The sequence below is a fragment of the Amblyraja radiata genome, chromosome 21 (genome assembly GCF_010909765.2).
Source record: "Amblyraja radiata isolate CabotCenter1 chromosome 21, sAmbRad1.1.pri, whole genome shotgun sequence".
Lineage (NCBI taxonomy): Eukaryota > Metazoa > Chordata > Chondrichthyes > Rajiformes > Rajidae > Amblyraja > Amblyraja radiata.
The window spans coordinates 9,455,734-9,479,468 of NC_045976.1; the positions used below are offsets into that span (position 1 = coordinate 9,455,734).

Here is a 23,735-nt window from a genome sequence, read left to right on the forward strand (position 1 = left end):
ACTGTCCTGTCAAGTAATTCAAGTTGTTTCTATGGCTATCTGAACAAGTTAAAGTAATGTGACCATTGATGCTTAACAGAAGCACATGCCCTGCATTCTCTGACAAGAGCCCGTGGAATTTCTCAGAGTAAGCTCTCCTTTGGGAGCCTGACCCTGAGAACTCTATCTAACTCTCTTTTGATCCAGTGAATCGGCCTCCACTGCCTTCTGAGGCAGAGAATTCCACAAATTCACAACTCACTGTGTGAAAAAGTATTTCCTCATCTCTGTTCTTAATCTTACATACCCCTTAATCTTAAACTGTGGCCCCTGGTTCTACACTCCCCCAACATCGGGAACATGTTTCCTGCATCTAGCTTGACCAATCCTTTAATAATGTTAAATGCTTCTATAAGATACCCTCTCATCCTTCCAAATTCCAGTGAATGCAAGCCCAGCCATTCTTTCATATATGACAGTCCCGCCATCCCGGGAATTAACCTCGTGAACCTACGCTGCGCTCCCTCGATAGCAATGATAACACAGGGCAGTGGTGTCTGGTTTGATTTCACTCTGACTCGCTGATGGTTTACTGAGCCCATTGCTCGTATCAGTCAGAGAGCCACAGAGACACAGTACAAAAACCTGCCCTTCGGCCCATCGAGTCTGCACCCACCATCAACCATCCATTTTACACTGATCCAACATTAATTCTATTTCCTGTTCTTTCCACATTCTCATCAACACCCCCACAGATTCCACCGCTCCCTACACACTAGGGGTCATTTACAGAGGGCCAATTAACCTACAAACCCATGTATCTTTGGGATGTGGGGGGAAACCGGAGCACCCGGAGGAAACCCACATGGTCACAGGGAGAATGTGGAAACTCCACATAGACAGTGCCCAAGGTCAGAATCAAACCAGGGTCTCTGGCGCTGTGAGGCAGTACCTCTACCAGTTGCATCACGGTGATGTCCCAGTCTTTAAGCAAGATGGGCTCAGCCTATTTCCTTCGCTCCATAGATGCTGCTGCACCCGCTGTGTTTCTCCAGCATTTTTGTGTACCGTCGATTTTCCAGCATCTGCAGTTCCTTCTTAAACAAAAAGCTCTGTTATATATTTTACAGATGATACAATTGGACATTTTGGATGTAAAACTGTAGGTTTGTATCTCACAGCTGGCAGGGCTGCTGCCTCACAGTACCAGAGACTCGGGTTCGAGGAAACCTACATGGTTACAGGTAGAACATGGAAACTCCACATGTACAGCACCTCCCTTGCATTGACTCCATCTACACCTCACGCTGCCTCGGCAAGGCTAGCAGCACAATCAAAGACGCGTCACACCCCGGCCACCCCCTCTTCTCCCCGCACCCATCAGGCAAGAGGTACAGAAGTGTGAAAACGCACACCTCCACATTCAGGGACAGTTACTTCACAGCTGTTATCAAGCAACTGGTCCATCCTATCAACAACTAAAGAGAATTTTTGAGATACTATATACCTCATTGGACTATCTTGAATCGGACTTTACTGGACTTTATCTTGCACTAAACGTTATTCCTTTTATCATGTATCTGTACACTGTTGATGGCTCGATTGTAATCATGTATTGTCTTTCCTCTGACTGGTTAGCACGCAACAAAAGCTTGACAATATGACAATAAACTAAACTAAACTAAACCCCATGGTTAGGATCAGACCAGGTCCCAGATGTGGCAAGGCAGCAGCTGTGCCACTTTGATACTTCAAGGAGACTTTATTGTCACATGTACCTAGGTATAATGAAATACTTTGTTTTACATATTAAAATCATACTATAGATAAGCACAATCATAGATAAAGACAAAAGTGCAACGACTGTAGTGCCAGAATAGTAGACTTCACCGAGCCAGCACACAAAGAGTCGCCGCGTTTCTGGCGTTAACTTATACCACCCCTAAAGACCAGGTGGCAAGGTGGTAGAGTTGCTGCATCACAGTGCCAGAGACCCGGGTTTGATCCTGACTGTGGGTGCTGTCTGTACGGAGTTTGTACGTTCTCCCTTTGACCCGTGTAGGTTTCCTTCGGGTGCTCCAGTTTCCTCCCACACACAAAAGACGTACAGGTTTGTGGGTTAATTTGACTCCTGTAAAAGTTGTAAATTGTCCCTAGTGCGTAGGGTAGTGCAAGTGCGTGGGGTGATCGCTGGTCGGCACTTTGGAGGTCCCAGAGGGCTGTCTCTCTAAAAGTAAAACTAAACGCTTATTATGGGAGCAGGATGCGGGCAGCTATGGAGTCAGTCCCCTGTTATGTTGAGAGGTCGGTCACAACTGCACAGATTGTGAATGACTTGAAAAGATTTGATGGAGGAGATGGAGAGATGAGATTGGATCATTGCTCCCCCTGGTGGGTGGGTCAGTAACTAATCCAAGACGCAGGGTAGAGGTGACAAATACCAAATTCCACAATTGTTGTCAACCATTGAAACAGTAGTGGGTTGTATTTCCATAGATAATTTTAGAATTAGTTGGATGAGTATTAATGGATGCGGGACTTACATGGGTAGGGACAGTGTGCAATGATATATGGCAAGGTACTATTGCCCCTTAGAAGAGTCAGTTCATACAGGCTTTGTCTGCTGCAGTTTCCTGTGTGAATGAGTGATCAATGGACTCAGTGGGACGAAGGGTTTGTTTCCATGCTGTATCTTTCACTCAATCAATCAATAAAGAACTGGGATAGACACAAAGTGCTGGAGTAACGCAGTGGGTCAGGCAGCATCTCTAGAGAAAAAGGATGGGTGACCTTTCAGATCGGAACCCTTCTTCAGACTGGGGGCATCCTGAAGGCATGTACGAGTTGGCCCAAAGTTGGGCTACAGCTCCTTTGCTCATGCTCAAGTTTCCATTCCGAAGCAGTCTGAAGAAGGGTTCCGACCCGAAACGTCACCCATCCTTTTCCTCCAGAGATGCTGCCTGATCCTTTGAGCTACTCCAGCACTTTGTGTCTATCTTCAGAATAAACCAGCATCTGCAGTTCCTTCCTACACAATCAAGACCTGGGGATGTTTCCAGCACCCCAGCACTGGGGCACTTCATAAGCGATTGGAGCAGAATTAGTCCATTCGGCCCCTCAAGTCTACTCTGCCATTCAATCATGGCTGATGGATCTTTCCCTCTCATAGATACATAGAAACATAGAAAATAGGTGCAGGAGTAAGCCATTCGGCCCTTCAAGTCTGCACCGCCATTCAATATGATCATGGCTGATCATCCAACTCAGTATCTTGTACCTGCCTTCTCTCCATGCCCGCTAATACCTGTAGCCACAAGGGCCACATCTAACTCCCTCTTAAATATAGCCAATGAACTGGCCTCAACTACCTTCTGTGGCAGAGAATTCCAGAGATTCACCACTCTCTGTGTGAAAAATGTTTTTCTCATCTCGGTCCTAAAAGATTTCCCCTTTATCCTTAAACCGTGACCCCTTGTTCTGGACTTCCCAAACATCGGGAACAATCTTCCTGCATCTAGCCTATCCAACCCCTTAAGAATTTTGTAAGTTTCTATAAGATCCCCCCTCAATCTTCTAAATTCTAGCGAGTACAAGCCGAGTCTATCCAGTCTTTCTTCATATGAAAGTCCTGACATCCCAGGAATCAGTCTGGTGAACCTTCTCTGTACTCCCTCTATGGCAAGAATGTCTTTCCTCAGATTATTCTCTCAATCCCTCTCAATCCCAATCTCCAGCCTCCTCCCCACCACCCCTGACCTATCGAAACTACAGCTGTGAGATTTCTTCCCCACACGTCCCTGCCACTCTCTCCAATTCCAGACGCCTTAAAGACTACCTTTGGCCAAGTAATGACGTTATCTCCTTATGTGGTTTGACGTAGAATCCTTGTGTAGGCCCCGGGTTATTTTGCTAAATTTAAGGCATTGCAGAGTACAGGCTGTTGCTGATTGTATCTTTCTTTACACAGCTCTGTTTATCTACTGGGTCCTGACTTTTATCACAAAGTCCATTAAACTGGTGAAGTACTATGATCATGGTGTCAGCACGTCCCAGCTACGGTTTTGCATCACCCTTATATTGGTCTTCCTTTACGGATCGCTGATGGCTGTAGAAATCAGTGTGATTATATTCAGGGTAAGGACGCTGAATCCATCTTGTGACCACTGGTGGAGTTTTCATTGTTTCTCTCTTTAATTTATCAGAAACTGGAACCATGTGGGCAATTGGGACGAGCTCAGTTCCTACCCGAGGATCTCGGATGTTATCCAACTTTCTCATTCACTTGTCCTTGGATGGAGTCGAGGGGGGAGTCCTTCGAGGGGGGGGGGGATTTCCTCGATATCCCGCAGCTCCACTCTTGCTCCCCCTCCCCCCATACGCCCCAAGGACAGAGTCCCCCTTGTCCTCACCTTCCCCCTTGTCCCCATCAGCCGGCGCATACAGCATATAATCCTCCCAACATTTTCACCACCTCCAACGGGATCCCACCACTGGCCACATCTTCCCATCTCCACCCCTTTCAGCTTTCCGCAGAGACCGTTCCCTCCGCAACTCCCTGGCCAACTCGTCCCTTCCCACCCAAACCACCCCCTCCCCAGGTACTTTCCCCTGCAAACGCAGGAGATGCAACACCTGTCCCTTTACCTCCCCCCTCGACTTCATCCAACGACCCCGACGGTCTTTTCAGATGAGGCAGAGGTTCACTTGCACCTCCTCCAACCTCATCTACTGTATCCGCTGTTCCAGGTGTCAACATTCTCTACATCGGCGAGACCAAGCGCAGGCTCGGCGATCGTTTCGCTGAACACCTCCGCTAAGTCTGCCTTAACCTACCTGATCTCCCGGTTGCTCAGCACTTTAACTCCCCCTCCCATTCCCAATCTGACCTTTCTGTCCTGGGCCTCCTCCATTGTCAGAGTGAGGTCCAGCACAAATTGGAGGAACAACACCTCATATTTCTCTTGGGTAGCTTACGCCCCAGCGGTATGAACGTTGACTTCTCTATCTTCAACTAGCCCTTGCTTTCCCTCTCTCTCCATCCCCTCCCCCCACCCAGTTCTCCCACCAGTCTTACTGTCTCCAACTACATTCTATCTCTCTCCCGCCCACTCCCCTGACATCAGTCTGAAGAAGGGGTTCGACCCGAAACGTCCCCCATTCCTTCGCTCCAGAGATGCTGCCTGTCCTGCTGAGTTACTCCAGCATTTTGTGTCTACCGTTAACCTACAAACCCACACGCCTTTAGGATGTGTGAGGAAACCGGAGCACCCGGAGGAAACCCATGCGGTCCACAGGGAGAACATGCAAACTCCACGCAATCAGCACCCGAGGTCAGGATCTAAAGCATCTAGGTCGGCATGGATGAGTTGAGCCTGTTTCCATGCTTATGTTTCCATTCCAAATCTCTCAGTCAATCAATCAAAACAGCGGCCTCACCTCTCAGGTAAGAAAAGGACAAATGGAAAACAGCCCAAACAAAGTGCTCTTCACCCCAGAATCAAGATTGATCCTGTCATCGATTGTCACATTGTCACGGTGACACAGCTGGTAGAGCTGCTGCCTCACTGGTGCAGAAATCTCGCTGAAGCCCTCTAAAACAGGCAGCATCGTGGTAAACCGACTCTGCACCCTCTCCAAAGCCATCACGTCTTTCCTACAATGGGGCAACCAGAACTGTGTTGAATACTCCAAATGTGGCCGAACTAAAATCTTGTAATCTGCCTGTCCCGCTGAGTTACTCTCTGCTTTTTCTGTCTATCTTCGGTTTAAACCAGCATCTGCAGTTCCTTCCTACACATAAAGTTCTATATTGCTGCATCATGATTTTCTGACTCTTATATTCAATGCTTCTGGCAATGATGGCGAGCATGCCATACACCTTCTTAGCCACCTTAACTACATGTGCTGCCACCTTCAATGTGTTATGAACTTGGACTCCAAGATGCCTCTGCAGGTCAATGCTGTTACGGATCTTGCCAGTAACTGTATGCTCTCTCCTTGCATTCAACCTCCCAATGTGCAACACCTCACGCTTGCATGGGTTAAACTCCATCTGCCATTTCTCTGCCCATTTCTGTAGCTATTCTATATCCCACATAATCTCCTGACAGCTCTCCAAATGGTCTGCAACTCCTCCATTTCTTATGCACTAAGTAGTTTGAGATTTTGTTTGCACTAGTATTGGGGTTTTAATTTATTTATTTTTTGTTTGTTCTATATTTTCTATGTATATTGTGTTTACAGGCCTGTTAAACTGCTGCAAGTCAAAAAAAATCATTGTTCCATTGTCGGTACATGTGATGATGAAACACTTTTGACCTGACGACACAAAGTGCTGGAGTAACTCAGCGGGTCAGGCAGCGTCTCTGGAGAACATGATAAGGTGACTTTTCACGTTGGGATCCTTCACCAGAAATGCTGCCCAACTCGCTGAGTTACTCCAGCACTTTGTGTCCTTTTGTGCAAACCAGCATCTGCAGTTCCTTGTTTCTACTCTGATTTGATTCTCGACTTGACTTTAATGTAAGAATATAAGAGTCTTGCCAAAACTCCGGTTTCCTCCCAAGTTTAACATTCAACTAACTACCTTTCATTTGACCCATTTTATTTCCCCTCCTGCTAGAAGTATGTGTTTTTTAACACCCCGAAAAAAGTGAAACCTCCGGAAGACCTGCAAGATCTGGGAGTGAGATTCCTGCAGCCGTTTGTCAACTTACTATCGAAAGCTACCTACTGGTGGATGAACGCACTCATCGTTGCAGCACACAAGAGGCCAATCGATCTCAAGACCATCGGCAAGCTGCCCATAGCCACCAGGGCTCTCACCAACTACATGTTACTGAAGGAAGCTTGCGAAGAGCAAAAGGTAAGAATTATTGACATTGATGATAAAAAAATTATATGTCCCAAAAATCTGTGCTCTTTCATAAATTAAAGAGTCATAGCGTCATATAGCATGGCATCAGGCCTTTCGGCCCAACTTGCCCATACCGACCATCATGGGCGGTCATTCAAAACGAGTACGACTGTCCTCTCATGGAGGACGCCTGTGCGTGACTTTGTTTAACGTGGGGAGACTGGTGCACAGATGTTTGATAGCAGGCCTGGACTTGTTGGGCTGAATGGCCTGCTTCTGTCAGCCAGTATTGGAACCCCTTTCCCCCCTTCCACTTGAAATATTCAGTGGCGTGAAATCACTTTAGTACCTTACATTGCGTAGGAAAGAACTGCTGATGCTGGTTTAAATCGAAGATAGACAAAAATGCTGGAGTGACTCAGCGGGACAGGCAGCATCTCTGGAGAGAATTGGCTTCTCTAACTTCAAGTAGCCCTTGCTTTCCCTCTCTCTCCATCCCCTCCCCCTTCCCAGTTCTCCGACCAGCCTTACTGTCTCCGACTACATTTTATCTCTGTACCGCCCATACCCCTAACATCAGCCTGAAGAAGGGTCTCGACCTGAAAGGTCACCCATTCCTTCTCTCCAGAGACGCTGCCTGTTACTCCAGTTACTCCAGCACTGGAGTTACTCCAGTATTTCTTGTCTATCTAGTACATTTCTTCTTTCCCTCAGAAAAACGAGGGTGTGCCGGGGAGACGCTCTCTATCCATCTGGCGAGCCATATATAGAGCGTACGGCCGTCCCATCCTCCTCAGCAGCACATTCCGCTACCTGGCTGACCTCCTGGGCTTCGCTGGCCCTCTCTGCATCTACAAAATTGTCGACCATCTCAAAAAGAACGACACGGTGAGTTTACAATTCAGTGTCTCCTCAGCTTGAGCTGCAAGCAGTGGAGGGAAGATTTACGAAGATGTTGCCAGGACTTGATGTCCTGAGTTTAAGAGATTGGGCAGGCTGGGACTTTATTCCTTGGAATGGTCGGGCAGGTTGGAAGAGGTTGGGCGGGCTAGGTCTGTTTTCTGTGGAGCACAAGAGGCTGAGGTGATGTTATGGAGGTGTATAAAATCCTGAGGGGGATAGATAAGGTGAATGAACAGAGTGGGGGAAATCAAGAACCAAAGGGTTCAAGGTGAGAGGGAAATGATTTAATAGGAACCTGAGCGGCAACATTTTCACACACGAGACGGTGAGTACATGAAATGAGCTGCCCAAGGAGATAGTTGAGGCAGGTACTATAACAACATTGATGTCATTTGGACAGGTACATGGATGGGAAAGGATTTTGGAGGGATGTGGGCCAAAGCTGGCAGTTGGGACTAGTGTAGATGGGGCATCTTGGTCGATATGGGCAAAACAGTACAGAGGGCACCCAAGGTTAAGATCAAACCTGGGTCTTTGGCACTGAGGCAGCAGCTCTATCAGCTGCTCCACCCTAAGAGGATCCAACTGATTCACAGCACACCTGCCTCTCACCTTTATAGCTCACAACACAATGGTTATGTGCAGATTTTACGTTTTGGAATAATTCATCAGTGATAAATGTTTATTTGTAGTTTTTCATCCAATGCTTTATCTTAACTGGAGTTACCTCTAACCTTCTGTTTCCTGTTGTTTAGAAAAACATTCCCCTATTCGTCTAGCAAATGCCTGCCATAAAATGACCTCTCTTATCTACTGATCAGTTTTATTGCCCTCGGCATGGTTTGTAATTGTGATTGTAATTAATTTATTAGCCAAGTTTGTAAAAACATACAAGGAATTTGATTTGCCATACAGTCATACCAGAAAAGCAACAAGACACAAAACTACATAACAGTTAACATAAACATCCGCCACAGTGGCTCCCCCACATTCCTCACTGTGATGGAAGGCAATAAAGTCTTAACTTCTTCCCTTCTTATTCTCCCGCGGACGGGGCAGTTGAGCCTTCCGCAGTCGGGACGATCAAAGCTCCTGCAGCCGGTGATCGAAGCTCCCACGTTGGGGCAGTCTAAGCTCCCTCGATTGGGGGGGTCTAAGCTCCTGCGTCTTGGAACTCCCGGTCGGTCCCTGACAGAGGGACCACGAGCTCCACGATGTTAAGTCCGCAGGTTCCCGTGGTTGCAGCTCCTGAAGTCGATCCCCAACAAGAGGCCGCCAGCTCCTCGATGTCGAGCCGCAGTGCTGACGGAGATACGATATGGAAACAGTCGCATCTCCGTCGAGGAAAGATCTAGCATCCTATGTTTATCTTTACTTCAGCTAGCTATGTCTTGTCATCAAAACACTCCCAAAGTCTATTTATTGCTTCTCCTAACATGACCTTTGAGATACCTTTACTATGTTTGCTGGTTTACCTTCTTGTTTCTCTAGTACGCAACCTCATGGGTTGAAAATATTGCAAACTTGCCCAATTCCTGGAACACTGTCACCCAGAGTTATAGCGACATTTAACAGTGAAACAGGCCATTCAGCCCACCGAGACCATCAGTTACTTATTGATACTAATTCCATTTCCCAGCACTTGCACTGCAGTCCTCTTTGCTGTTGCATTGGTGTGGCACATGAGACCCGGGTTCGATCCTGACTACGGGTGCTGTCTGAAGGGAGTTTGTACGTTCTCCCCGTGACCTGCATGGGTTTTCTCCCACACTCCAAAGACGTACAAGTTGCTTGGTTTGCTAAAAATTGTAAATTGTCCCTAGTGTGTAGGATAGTGTTTAGGGCATGTCCCACTTACGTGTCCTTGGCACGCAAATTACGCAACCTCATCGTCGCGTTGAGGCGCACGGGCATCGTGTGGCCGCGCGGGGCCGGTCCCACTGAGAAGCGCGGAGGGGTATGTAGTTGTGCGCGACATTGCTCCGAAGTTTTTGTAGCAAACAAAATCTTCGCGCACCAACGCCCTGTCGTGTAACTGACGGCCAAAGTGGGACAGGCCCAAGACCTTGGCGCGACGCAACGTCTCACCTCCAACAGCAGCAGAAGCAGGCAAACGATCGCCGTGCTCGGCCTGGGGCTCACGGCCGTTGTGGTCCGGATCCGCCCCCACTTCTACTCCCAAGACAATTGGAGATAGACACAAAATGCTGGAGTAACTCAGCGGGACCGGCAGCATCTTTGGAGAGAAGGAATAGATGACATTTCGGGTCAAGACCCTTCTTTTAGACTGAAGACGAGTCTCGACCCGAAACATCATCCATTCCTTCATCTCCTTCATCTCCTCCAGAGATGCTGCCGGTCTCGCTGAGTTCCTCCTGCATTTTGTGTCCATCTTCAAATGACGTCACTCGCTCCCGACGGCTGTGCGGGCGCATGAAATTGCGCGCGACCTTCGCGGGACCATCGCGCCTCAACGCAACCACGAGGTGCGTGCCAAGGATACGTAAGTGGGAAATGGGCTTTAGTGTGCGGGGTTTGCTGGTTGCCACGGACTCAGTTGGTCAGTTGGCCAAAGGACCTGTTTCCGCGCTGTTTCTTTAAAGTGACCTGAACTAAACTAAGCTAATCTAGATAGTTACTGCCTGTTGTCTTTCCTTTACGGTTGTTTATTGGCCTAAGTATCTGCCTCTCACTTGGAAATTAGTTTAGTTTAGTTTGAAGATAGGGTGTAGAAACAGGCCCTTCGGCCCACCGAGGCCGTGCCGACCATCGATCACCCCGATATGAGCTCTATTTTACCCCCCTTTCAAACCTCAAACACTAGGGGCAATTTGCAGAGGCCAATTAACCTACACACCTGCATGGCTTTGGAATGTGGGAGGAAGCTGGAGCACCCGGTGAAAACCCACGCGATCACAGGGAGAATGAACAAGCTACGCACATCAGCACTTGTAGTAAGGATCAAACTCAGGTCTCTGGTGCTGTGAGGCAGCAACTTTCCCGTTGCGCCACCGTGACCCCTCCCCCTCCCCCTAACTCGAGTCAAGTCAGGTCAAGTTTATTCGTCACATACACATACGAGATGTGCAGTGAAATGAAAAGTGGCAATGCTCGCGGACTTTGTGCAAAAAGACAAACAAACAAACAACCAAACAAACTACAACCAGAACATATTAAATATTGTGGGCGGAAGGAAAAAGGGAAAAAAACAGCAATTTAAAAAAAAGCAGTCGAGGGGTGCAGTAAAAGTTAGTCCCTGGTGAGATAGGAGTTTACAGTCCTGATGGCCTCTGGGAAGAAACTCCTTCTCAACCTCTCCGTTCTCACAGCATGGCAACGGAGGCGTTTGCCTGACCGTAGCAGCTGGAACAGTCCGTTGCAGGGGTGGAAGGGGTTTCCCATGATTTTATTGGCTCTGGAGTTGCACCTCCTGATGTATAGTTCCTGCAGGGGGGGAGTGAAGTTCCCATAGTGCGTTCGGCCGAACGCACTACTCTGCAGAGCCTTCTTGTCCTGGGCAGAGCAATTCCCAAACCAGATTGTAATATTTCCGGACAAGATGCTTTCCACAGCCGCTGAGTAGAAGCTCTGGAGGATCCTCAGAGACACTCTGAATTTCCTCAATTGCCTGAGGTGGTAAAGGCGCTGCCTTGCCTTACTCACGAGTGCTGCGGCATGTGATGTCCATGTCATATCCTCAGAGATGTGGACTCCCAGATATTTTAAACAGCTCACCATATACACAGTATCCCCATTTATCCTCAATGGTATGTACGTCCTTGGACGATGTGCCCTCCTAAAGTCCACGATCAGCTCTTTATTTTTTTTGATGTTCAAGAGGAGGCTGTTGTCCTGACACCAGAGTGCCAGATCAGCCACCTCCTCCCGGTAGGCCTTCTCATCGTTGTCTGAGATCAGGCCCACCACCACAGTGTCATCAGCAAACTTGATTATTGAGTTGGAGCTGAACCTGGCCACACAGTCATGCATGTACAGGGAGTACAATAGGGGGCTGAGGACGCAACCCTGGGGCGATCCTGTGCTCAGGGTGAGGGACTTCGATGTATTCCCTCCCATCTTTTATCTATCCCAGAATCTCCTGCACATTTCCATGATAATAGTAGGGAATATGCGAGCATGAAGGAAAACCTGCTTCCTTTTCATTCACACACCAATTTGCAATTATCCACCATGACACCAAAAACACTTTCCTTAAAGGCACTTTTCGCTGCCTATTAGGGTGACACAGTGGCGGATCGATAGAGTTATGTCGGAAGGAACTGCAGATGCTGGTTTACACTGAAGATGGACACAGCAGGTACGGCAGCATCTCTGGATAAAAGGCATAGGTGATGTTTCGGGTCGGGACCCTTCTTCAGACTGAGAGTCAGGGGAGAGGGAGACACAGAGATAAGGAAGGGTAATGAGTGTAAACGAGATATCAAAAGAGATAAGGCTCAAGGAAAATATGGAATGGATCATTGTTAGCTAGGAGAAGGTGACAACAAAGCAAACAGATAAAATGATATCGGGGACATTTAGATTGCTCGGAAAACTGGGAATGGGGAAGGGATGTAGAGAGATGGAAAGCAAGGGCTACTTGAAGTTAAACAAGTCAATGTTCATACCGCTGGGGTGTAAGCACCACAAACGAAAAATGAGGTGCTATTCCTCCAATTTGTGCTGGGCCTCACTCTGAAAATGGAGGAGACCCAGGACAGAAAGGTCAGATTGGGAATGGGGAGGGGGGGGGAGTTAAAGTGCTGAGTAACCGGGAGATCAGGTAGGTCTAGGCAGACTAAGTGGAGGTATTCAGCGAAACGATCGTCGAGTCTGCGATTGGTCTTGCCGATATATAGGAGTCCACTCCTGGAACAGCGGATACAATAGATGAGGTTGGAGGAGGTGCAAGTGAATCTCTGCCTCACCTGAAATGACTGTCAGGGTCCTTGGATGGAGTTGAGGAGGGAGGTATAGGGACAGGTGTTGCATCTTGTGCGGTTGCAGGGGAAGTACCTGGGGAGGGGGTGGTTTGAGTGTAAAGGGACGAGTTAACGGTTGCGGAGGGCGGAATGATACCATTCGGCGCCGCTGTTTCGGACACAATTTATAGGGGACAACAGAAACCTACATTAATATTAAACGGGGGGACAATCAAAAACATCGGAGCCGAAATGTCGGCGCCGAAACAGCGGTGCTGAAAAGTACCCAACCTGCGGAGGGAACGGTCTCTCAGAAAGGGGTGGAGATGGGAAGATGTGGCTAGTGATGGGATCCCGTTGGAGGTGGCGAGCAGCGATAGAGTTGTTGCCTTATAGCGCCAGAGACCCGGGTTTGATCCTGACTACGGGTGCTGTCTGTACAGTGTTTGTACATTCTCCCTATGACTGCATGGGTGTTTTTTTTGGATGCTCCGGTTTCCTCACTTCTTCCAAAGACGTGCAGGTTAGTACGTTAATTGGCTCCTGTAAAGTGGCACAATGTGTAGGATAGTGCTAGTGCGCGGGGTGATCGCTGGTGGGCGCGGACTTGGTGAGCCGAAGGGCCTGTTTCCACGCTGTATCTCCCCCAAAGTCTAAAAATCAAAAGTATAATTAATGCTTTGTCCCCAATCCCCGCTTCAGTTTTCCATCCCTCTCAATTGGCCACCCGCCTGTTAAAGAGTTGATTCAGATTTAAATGCAGCTCCCCAACCATAACTTTGAACCTGTCCAAACATAAACTAAAAGCAAAGTTGAACTTCATTTAGAAAGATGTTTATTCATAACATTAACATTGGAGAACTGTGAGTATAAAGGGCCTGTTCCATTTAGGCGATTTTTTTCGGTGACTGCCACATGGTCGTGGCGTGGCGTGGCGTGACGCGGGCTGTATTGCCGTGAGCAGTCTCCTCAAGTGTCGTTACTTATTTCTTGCCGCCACTGGGTTTTGAAATGTTCGAAACCTCTCGGCGACAGTGGGCCTGACGTTGCCTCTCTTCTCCTGTCGTAGATGCTGTCGCCAGGATGACGCCAGGTGACGTTGGTTGTCGCCGGGTCATGACCTCGGTGAATTCCATTGGCGACAACCTATGTCATCCTACGTCAACTGCCGACAGTTCCGGCGTCAAGAGAAGTCTTCAGTTGTCTTCTTTTGTTGCCGACAGGGTCGTAGCTTGCCGTAGCCTGTCGCTGGTGGAGGTAGGTTGATTTCGGGCATCGTAGGTTGTCGTAGGTGTGGTCGTAGGTGGACGTCCCGAGTCGCGAGGACGTCCCGTGTCGCCGGTTGACATAGCTTGTCGTAGCTTGACGTCGACTAGGTGGTCGCTTGTCGTGGACATAGTCGCGGGGTGGGTGCATTTCCGCCGTCACGCCGCGACAGTGACGGTCGCCAAAATTGCCTAAGCGGGACAGGCCCTTAACACTCACATGTGGATCACACGTATCTTTTAAACAATATACCGCTTATCGGTAGAAATTAATCACTTAAAATGTGACTTTCCTCAGGGTAACAAAACGATGGACAGTGTTCTGGAAGGAGCTGGCCCTGCGGACAAAGTAAGTAAAAGTAGTCCTCTTCCCGTCTGTTTAGAATGTAATTTAGGAATTTTACACATAATGGGTAAATGAGCAGGTTCTGGTCCATGAGAACCTAGGGACCCTTCTTCAGATGGATTATAGGAGGTGGATGAGGGAAAGAAAACAAGAAGAGAGGAGGATCAGTGAGTACGTGCCGACCACTGATCACCGCACATTAACACTGCCTATATACACTCAGGCCAATTTACATTTATACCAAACCAATTAACCTACAAATCTGTATGTCTTTGGCGTGTGGGAGGAAACCGAAGATCTCAGAGAAAACTCATGCGGCCACGGAGAGAACGTACAAATTCTGTACAGACAGCACCCGTAGTCAATACAATACAATACAATACAATCAATTTTATTCGTCACATTGCACATAAAGTGCAAGTGAAATGAATTTGTCAGCAGCGGTACAATGATAAAGAACACAATATCTATCTATCTATCTATCTATCTATCTATCTATCTATCTATCTATCTATCTATCTATCTATCTATCTATCCCGTTTCCTCCTCCTCCTCTCCCCTCCCTCCCCTCTTCTCACCTCCCCTCCCCCCACCTGTGTGTTTGGGGGGGTGGTTAATGTGAGTGTGATGACGCAGCCCCCTCCCCCCCCCCCACAAACGCCGTTGGGGAAACAGACCCAACGGGTCTGCACTTGGTCTGGTTAATATATAAAACTGTGTGCCTGCCGGCGTCTGGCGTCCGGCATCCGGCTGCTGGCTGCCTTTCTTCCTTTGATTCCTTGCTACGCCGAAATCAGACGCAGAATCGCCGAGATCTTTTCCATTTCGGTAGAGATTTCACTTTTCTTTCAAAGTATCCGCTCCTGATTACATTTCGTCGTGTTTATGTACACATTTTTAATCAAATCCTTCTCCCCCCCCCCCCCAATATGGCTTCTCACCCATAGAAGCAGCCCCAGCCCCAGCCCCTGGTGAACGTTCCACCGTGTAATGTCACAATGCCCAATGCTCAAAGACATTCTTGCCATAGAGGGAGTACAGAGAAGGTTCACCAGACTGATTCCTGGGATGTCAGGACTTTCATAAGTCATGAATAAAGACTGGATAGACTCGGCTTGTGCTTGCCAGATTTTAGAAGATTGAGGGGGTATCTTATAGAAACTTACAAAATTCTTAAGGGGTTGGACAGGCTAGATGCAGGAAGATTGTTCCAGATGTTGGGGAAGTCCAGAACAAGGAGTCACAGTTTAAGGATATGGGGTAAATCTTTTAGGACCGAGATGAGAAAAATAAAATTCACACAGAGAGTGGTGAATCTCTGGAATTCACTGGCACAGAAGGTAGCTGAGGCCAGTTCATTGGCTATATTTAAGAGGGAGTTAGATGTGGCCCTTGTGGCTAAAGGGATCAGGGGGTATGGAGAGAAGGCAGGTACAGGATACTGAGTTGGATGATCAGCCATGATCATATGGAATGGTGGTGCAGGCTCGAAGGGCCGAATGGCCTACTCCTGCACTTAATTTCTATGTTTCTATGTTTCCCTCTCATCACCCCTCTCCCTCTCCCACCCATCCCTCTCTCCCCCACCCCCCATTCCCTCTCTACCCCACCCCCTTCCCTCTCTCCACCCGCCCCCTTCCTCCTACCCCTCTGTCCCTCTTCCATCACTCCCCCTACCCCTCTCCTCCTCCCTCCCCACTCTTCCACCTCTCCCCCCTTCCCCCTCCACTCTCCCTCCCCACTCTTTCCCCTCTCTCCCCCCACCCCTCTCCCCCTCCCTCACCCCCTACCCCGCTTTCCTTTCCCTCCCAAATCTGTCCCGTTTCCTCCTCCTCCTCTCCCCTCCCTCCCCTCTTCTCACCCCCCCTCCACCCACCTGTGTGTTTGGGGGGTGGTTAATGTGAGTGTGATGCCGCAGCCCCCCGCAAATGCCGTTGGGGAAACAGTTGGTCTAGTATACAATAAAAATGTAACACAAACATCCACCACAGCATTCATCACTGTGGTGGAGGGCACAAAATTTGGCCAGTCCTCCTCCATTTCCCCCCGTGGTCGGGACCAGAGTCCAGAGTCAGTCCAGGATCGGATCTTCCCCACCGGAGACCGCGGCTTTAGGTTGGTGTAGGCCGCAGGCCGGCGGTCGAAGATTTAAAGTCCCCGCCGCAGCCAGAAGCACCGCAGACCGCAGGGCCGGCGGTAGAAGCTCCCCCTCCAGGGGTGATGGTAAGTCCACGCCGGGTCCGCGGTAGAAGTTGGCCATGGGCCGGCGGTGGAAGCTTCTTCTTCTCACGGGTCCCCACGAGGGATCCCGGGCTGCAGATGCCGCGCCAGCAGGAGCTGTGCAGACCACGCGCGGCTTCAGGCTGCCTGCTGCCACGGGCTAGCGAAACGGAGCGCTCCCCTCCGGCTAGCCCCAGCGAGGGCTCACCCGCTCCACGCCGAGAGTCCACGCTGCGCCCGCCGCTGAAGCCCTGGGCGCGTCTCCGGGAAAGGCCGCCCAATCCTTGCTGTTAGGCCACGGGGGAGGCGACCTGGAAAAAAACACAAGAAAACATACTTTAAAACATACTAAAAAAACAAAAAAAGTTGAAATAAAACGGACACGCTGCTGACATGGCGCCGGCTTGCAGCGCCCCCACCGACCATAGTCAGGATCGAACCCGGGTCTCTGACTGTGCAAACGCTATAAGGCAGCAACTCTACCACTGCGCCACATTTGCCGGGCTTTGTATCGCCCCCCACCTTCCTTCCAGCTTTCCCCCCCACTACTATAATCAGTCTGAAGAAAGATCCCGACCCGACACGTCTCCTATTCCAGAGCTGCTGCTTGACCCGGTGTTACTCCAGCACTTTGTGCCTTTATTGTTTTGTAAACCAGCATCTGCAGTTCCCCGTGTCTACTTTGAAAAGGGCGCGTGACTTAGATAGTTAATATTTCCTGTTTAAAACATTATCTCTAGTAAAATATATAAATGGGATTTAATCTCTGGCAGAGGATTCACTTAATACTTTGCACATGTCCCCAGCGCACATGAGACTGTAAGGTAATAGCTAACTTTTTTAACCATCGCCTGTGATCTTTCCTTTTATAGGTAACATTTCAGGACGTCTATTTTCTGTCATCGAAGGAATCCTTGGAGAACGCATATGTTTTGGCAGTGTTACTCTTTCTCGCACTCATTCTACAGAGAACATTTTTACAAGCCTCATACTATGTGGCCATTGAAACCGGCATCAATCTACGTGGAGCCTTACTGGTGCGTAAGAAAGCGGAATGGACTTCATTATTTCCCTGTTTATTGTTGCTTACTTTGAGCGATAGTTGTGCTGTATATTCAAGGCACATCATTTTAATGACATTCTGCCGCTCAATTTTGGGAACTGCTGCAAATAAGATTAGCAGTGTGATCTTACAGATATTTAACTGGCTCTTTCTGCAGGCGGTGTCTGCAACGACAGTGCTTCAGTGAGTTGTGTGGATACACATGTCCTCTTTTGCTTCACAGTCGATCAGGAGACTGAGGCCCAGTGGCACAGCTGGTAGAGTTGCTGCTTCACAGCACCAGAGACCTGGGTTCGATCCTGACTACGGATGCTGTCTGTGTGTGGAATCTGCACCTTCCCCCTGTGACCCATGGGGATTACCTCCGGGTGTTCCGGTTTTCTCCCACATCCTAAAATCGTGCAGGTTTATAGGTTAATTGGCTTCTGTAAGTTGCCCCGAATGCGTATGAAGCCAAAGTGGGATAACATGGATCAGTGTACGGGGTGATCGATGGTCGGCATGGACTCAGTGGGCCGAAGGGCCTGATTCCACGCTGTATCTCACTATAGACTCAAAACACTTTTGAAATCCTTTCACCAATTTCAAAACGGCATGTCGATAATGATCAAGTTTCTGATGTTGGTTGAAAGATGAACGTTACTGGTATAAACTTGAGATTGAGTCATGATCAACTACAAATAACTCCCCAGTCAATAGCGAAACATAATGTGTCTTGGTTGTCAGCCTCCAAAATCATCCCATTTGTGATAAATGGATATAAAATGAGTCAGTAGATGTGCTTTTGAGCACATTTACTTGTGGAAAATTATGTACAGGAATGTGTACAGGAGGTAACTGCAGATTCTGGTTTAAACCAAAGCTAGGCACATAAAGGTTGGAGTAACTCAGTGGGTCAGGCAACATCTCTGGAGAAAAGGAACAGGTGACATTTCGGGTCAAGACCTTTCTGTAAAGTTTAGAGGGAGACAGAAATGCAATGTGCTGGAGTAACTCAGCAGGTTAGGTAGCATCCCTGGAGAACAAGAATAGGTCACGTTTTGGTCAGGACCCTTCTTCAGACTCTCGGTAACCTTGAGGAGATTTCGCAGTGGGGCAGGCAAAACGTAGAAACAAGGAACTGCCGATGCTGGTATAAGCCCAACCAGCACTCACCTTGTACACTCGAACTATCCTACGCACTGGGGTAGTTTACAGTTTACAGATGCCAATAAACCTTCAAACCTGCACGTCTTTGGAATGTGGGAGGAAACCGGAGCACCCGGAGAAAACCCATGCTGTCACGTGGCGAACGTACAAACTCCATACGAACAGCACCCATAGTCAGAATTGAATCGGGGTCTCAAATGAATTGGCGCTGTAAGGCATCAACTCTACTTCTGCACCACTTTGCTGCCCTAGGCTGTTCTCCAGACTAGTTATGCTTCTGGATGCTCTAAGATGGTGCTAAGTGTAGCTGCCTCATCAAATCGTATCTATATTACTAAAAGTCTGATCTTGACCGCTTTTGGCACGCTGTGGTGTGATTTCTGAGAGAACACCGCCACCTACGGCCGTCATTTTTGGCCACCTCGCTCAGAGCCCCCTTCCGCCTTCTGGGACCGGAGGATTTTTCCCATCGATGAAAAATCGGAGAGCTATTAATGGTTTTTTTTAAATTGCCATTCCCTTTGCTGCCCCTGCTGGTGGGAGGGGGGAGGGACTATAAAACCCGGAAGTGGTGTGCCTCACTCAATCTCTGCAAGATGGAGGAAGCCAGAGGGTCACGTCTCTCTGAGCTCTGAATAACACTGAACACATGTCTACTCAACTGTGAGTTCCCTTATTGTGGTTTGAAAATGAAAATATGGTTGGTTTGAAGTAAAAAGGCACTGCCTGCCTTTTGGTGTTTGGTGCTTTGGCTTGAAGTTAAAAGGCACTACTGCAAATGGTGGTTTGGGTGCTTTGGTTTGAAGTTAAAAGGCACTACTACAAATGGTGGTTTGGATGCTTTGGCTTGAAGTTAAAAGGCACTACTGCAAATGGTGGTTTGGGTGCTTTGGGTAACTTCCTGTTTGCACTGTATATTGATTTTAGATAAAACGCTACCACTTACGGCTGTGATTTTTGGCCATCTTACTCAGTCCCCCTCCGCTCAGCAGGTGCAGAGGTTTCTTCCCATCAATGAAAAATTAAAGTGTTATTAGTGTTTAAAAAATGTTGAGAATCTCTCTCCTGTCAATCACACCATGAAGGCCACACTTTTTTCCGGTGGGAGGGGGAGGGGTTATAAAACCCGGAAGTGTGGTTGTGGCTCAGTTTCTGCATGATGGGGGAGGGAGAGGTCACGACTCTGTCTGAGCTGTGAATCAACTGAACACAATGAATATCTACTGAACTGTGAGTTTGGTGTTTTGTGTGGTTTTATGGTGGTTTCACCCTGCATGAAATATTATGCAGCTGCACTTGAATTTGGTGGCCTTGCACCCTACTTGAAGTGGAATGAAACTGCACTTGAATTTGGCGGCCTTGCACCCTGCTTGAAGTGGTATGAAACTGCACTGAATTTGGTGGCCTTGCACCCTGCTGAAAGTGGTAAGAAACTGCACTTGAATTTGGTGGCCTTGGATCCAGCTTGAAGTGGTATGAAACTGCACTTGAATTCGGTGGAAATGCACCCTGCTCGAAGTGGTAGGAAACTGCACTTTAATTTGGTGGCCTTGCACCCTGCTCGAAGTGGTAAGAAACTGCTTGAATTTGGTGGCCTTGCACCCTGCTTGAAATGGTAGGAAAATGGATTTGAATTTGGTGGCCTTGCACCCTGCTTGAAATGGAATTTCAAGGAATAGCCATGAGTCAACTGCCAGCTCATCAGGCTTGAGGGACTGAGCTGCCACCCCAAGAACCCATACCAGTGTTCCAGAAAGCCCCCCCACTGGCCACCAATATTGGAATTGGTGGAGAGGTGGAATATTGCATCGGGGGACCAGCCCTCCCGTGTGAACATGGGACCCAACGGATCCCACTTAGTCTAGTATCTTCATAAAACTGCACTTGGTTTTTGTTGGTTACTTTCCGATTCCACTTTCAACTCTCAGCTGATGTTAAGTTTGCTGAAGTTTACTTTTAGTTTTAGAGATACAGTTCGGAAACAGGCCCCTCATCCCACCGAGTCCGCGCTGATCAGCGATCCCTGCACATTAATACTACTTACACATACACTGGGGACAATTTACATTTCTACCAAGCCAATTAACCTACAAACCTATCCGTTTTTGGAGTGTGGGGGGAAAGTGAAGATCTCGGAGAAGACCCATGTGGTCACGGGGAGAACGTACAAACTCCGTACAGACAGCACCCGTAGTTGGGATTGAACCCGGGTCACTGGCGCTACAAGTGCTGTAATGCAGCAACTCTACCGCTGCGCCACCGCCATTGTTAAGGGCCTGTCCCACGAGCATGCGACTTCATGCGGCAAGCGCGACCTAAAGGGCCGGTCCCACCAGCATGCGCCTGCATGCAGCAAGCGCGATCTAACGTGGTCGCTTGAGCCGTACGGCCTCGTGGGGCTGGTCCCACTTCGATCGCCGGAGCCGTATGGAGTTGTGCGGAGCTGGTCCCAATATCGCGCGGGGGTCCGAAAAACTGACCGTGATCAAAAATTCCGCACGGCAACGGCCTGCCGGCCCGCAGCCGCCTCGATGCCCGTATGTCACGCGCGAACTTCCCGCAGACTTCGCTCGAACTTCATGTCACTCACTCGACCTCCGCGCGGTCCCCGCTTCTGGTTTGGTCGCGCTTGCCGCATGCAGGCGCATGCTGGTGGGGCTGGCCCTTTAGGTCGCGCTTGCCGCATGGAGTCGCATGCTCGTGGGACAGGCCTTTAACACAACATATTTATTTTACATGGCACTAATACTTCCAAACTATTTTGCAACAATTTTGAAAAATTGGAAATCATTACATGTTTAGAAACATTGACTATCATACCTATCTTTGAATAGTCTTTTTCTCTTGTGATTCTTTAATTCGTAATTAACAAATACTTTCTATCAGTCTTTTGGGTCTACCTGTGTTTGCTCTTGTTGCATTCCCCAATTCCATTTTAGTAACTGTCTTTAGATGTCTAGGACCTAACCCTGGAAGTCATAGAGCTATACAACATGGAAACAGGTCATTCAGCCCAACTCCCCCATGCCAAGTAAGATGCCCCATCAAAACTAGTCCCGTTTGCCCGCATTAGGCCCAAATCTCTCCATCAAAGTGCCTTTTTTTAAATGTTATTCTAGTACCTACCTCAACTACCTCCTCTGGCAGCCTGTTCCATATAACTACAACACTCTGTGTGAAAAAGTTGTCCTGAGGTTTCTGTTACAGCTTGCCCCTCTTCACTTAAACCTATGTCCTCTGGTTCTTGATTCACGTACCCTGGGTAAAATATTCTATGTGTATTCACCCTATCTATTCTTCTACTGGTTTTATACACCTGTATAAGATCAACACCTGAACCTCTTACGATTCAAGGAATAAAGTCCTTGCTTGCCCAACCTCAACCTACAAGTCCTGGCATCATCCTTGTAAATATTTTCTGCACTCTTTCCAGCTTACTGACACCCTTCCTATATCAAAATGCTGGAGAAACTCAGCGGCTGCAGCAGCATCTATGGAGCGAAGGAAATAGGCAACGTTTCGGCCCGAAACGTTGCCTATTTCCTTCACTCCATAGATGCTGCTGCACCCGCTGAGTGTCTCCAGCATTTTTGTGTACCTTCGATTGTGTACCATCTGCAGTTCCTTCTTAAACCCTTCCTATATCAGGTTGACCAAAACCAAAGACAATAATCCAAATGCAGCATCACATATGTCTTGTACAACTGTAACATAACATCCCAACTTATCTGTGTAGGAACAAACTGCAGATGCTGGTTTGTACCGAAGGTAGACACAAAGTGCTGGAGTAACTCAGCGGGTCAGGCAGCATCTTTGAAGAAAAACAATGGTTAATATTTCGGGTCGGGAAGAAGGGTTCCAACCCGAAACGTCACTTATCCTTTTAACCTAGAGATGCTGCCTGACCCGCTGAGTTAAGTCGCTGTCCCACGAAGCGAGTTTACCCAAGAGCTCTCCCGAGTTGAAAAAAAAAAAAATCAAACTCGTGGTACTTCATCACGAGTATTTTTTTACTCTTGGACATTTTTCACACTGTTGAAAAAACTTCACGAGTTACCGCATTTCCCGAGTACCTGCCGTTAGCGTTACGAGCCGCTACGAGACATCCACAAGCTCCGACGTAGCCGCTACGAGACATCCACGAGCTCCGACGTAGCCGCTACGTACATTCTACGTACTTACCGCGAGTTTGATTTTTTTTAAAACTCGGGAGAGCTCTTGGGTAAACTCGCATCGTGGGACAGGGGGTTTAACTCCAGCACTTTGTGTTTATTTCAACTTCGATACTCAATACCCTGACTAATGGGGTCAAGGAAAGAATGATCACATTGTGTCGCCTTGTTTCCACCAATCTTTCCAACACCACACACAAGAAGCACAAGAAGCGACAAGACAGACACCATTGTGTGCAGATGTGTTCAGCTCTGGCTGAACAACTTCTAATCTTGTGTGTGGACTGGATAAGAAGTAGACCCTGACTAATGAAGGGCAATTTGCCATGCGCCTTCTTTATCAAACTGCTCCATCTCCCTTCCTTTCTCTGTCAAATGATCTTGAAACTAGATAGTGCCTTTTATGACCAAAACACTTTGAAGCTAATGGGATGCTGCTGAAGTGCAAATACTGTTGGGATCTGTGGAATGGAAGAGCCAAAATGGACGTAACACGATCCTGCAAACAGTATTGTGGTAACAGCCATTCATCTGTTTGAGTAATGTTGCCCAAGGGCCCAAAGTATAAATCTATGTCTGGTCAGCAATTTAATTATCCACTTTCATATCTTCTCCTTTGGCTCAGAGTCAACTTCTCTCTGATTAAGCTCCTGTAAACTGCCAGGGGACATGTTCCTATGTTGAAGGCAATCCACTTGTTGCTACGTTTAATGCTTGGCTAATTCCCAGCACATTGTCATTTTAGTTTTAGTTTTAGTTTCAGCGATACAGTGCGGGAACAGGCCCCTCAGCACACAGAGTCCACCGACGAATGATCACTCGTCTATCCTGTTCACCAGGGACAATTTACAGAAGCCAAT

General features: G+C 48.2%; 1 protein-coding gene across 1 annotated transcript in view; it reads left to right on the plus strand.

Annotated features, from left to right (window-relative positions):
- abcc9 (ATP binding cassette subfamily C member 9) overlaps positions 1-23,735 on the plus strand; it is a 155,782-nt gene that overhangs the window by 30,693 nt on the left and 101,354 nt on the right. The window contains exons 4-8 of the mRNA XM_033039473.1: positions 3,947-4,113; positions 6,602-6,844; positions 7,550-7,723; positions 14,224-14,274; positions 17,364-17,528. Coding sequence (XP_032895364.1) covers positions 3,947-4,113; positions 6,602-6,844; positions 7,550-7,723; positions 14,224-14,274; positions 17,364-17,528 — 800 coding nt within the window. The remainder of the gene's footprint in view (positions 1-3,946; positions 4,114-6,601; positions 6,845-7,549; positions 7,724-14,223; positions 14,275-17,363; positions 17,529-23,735) is intronic.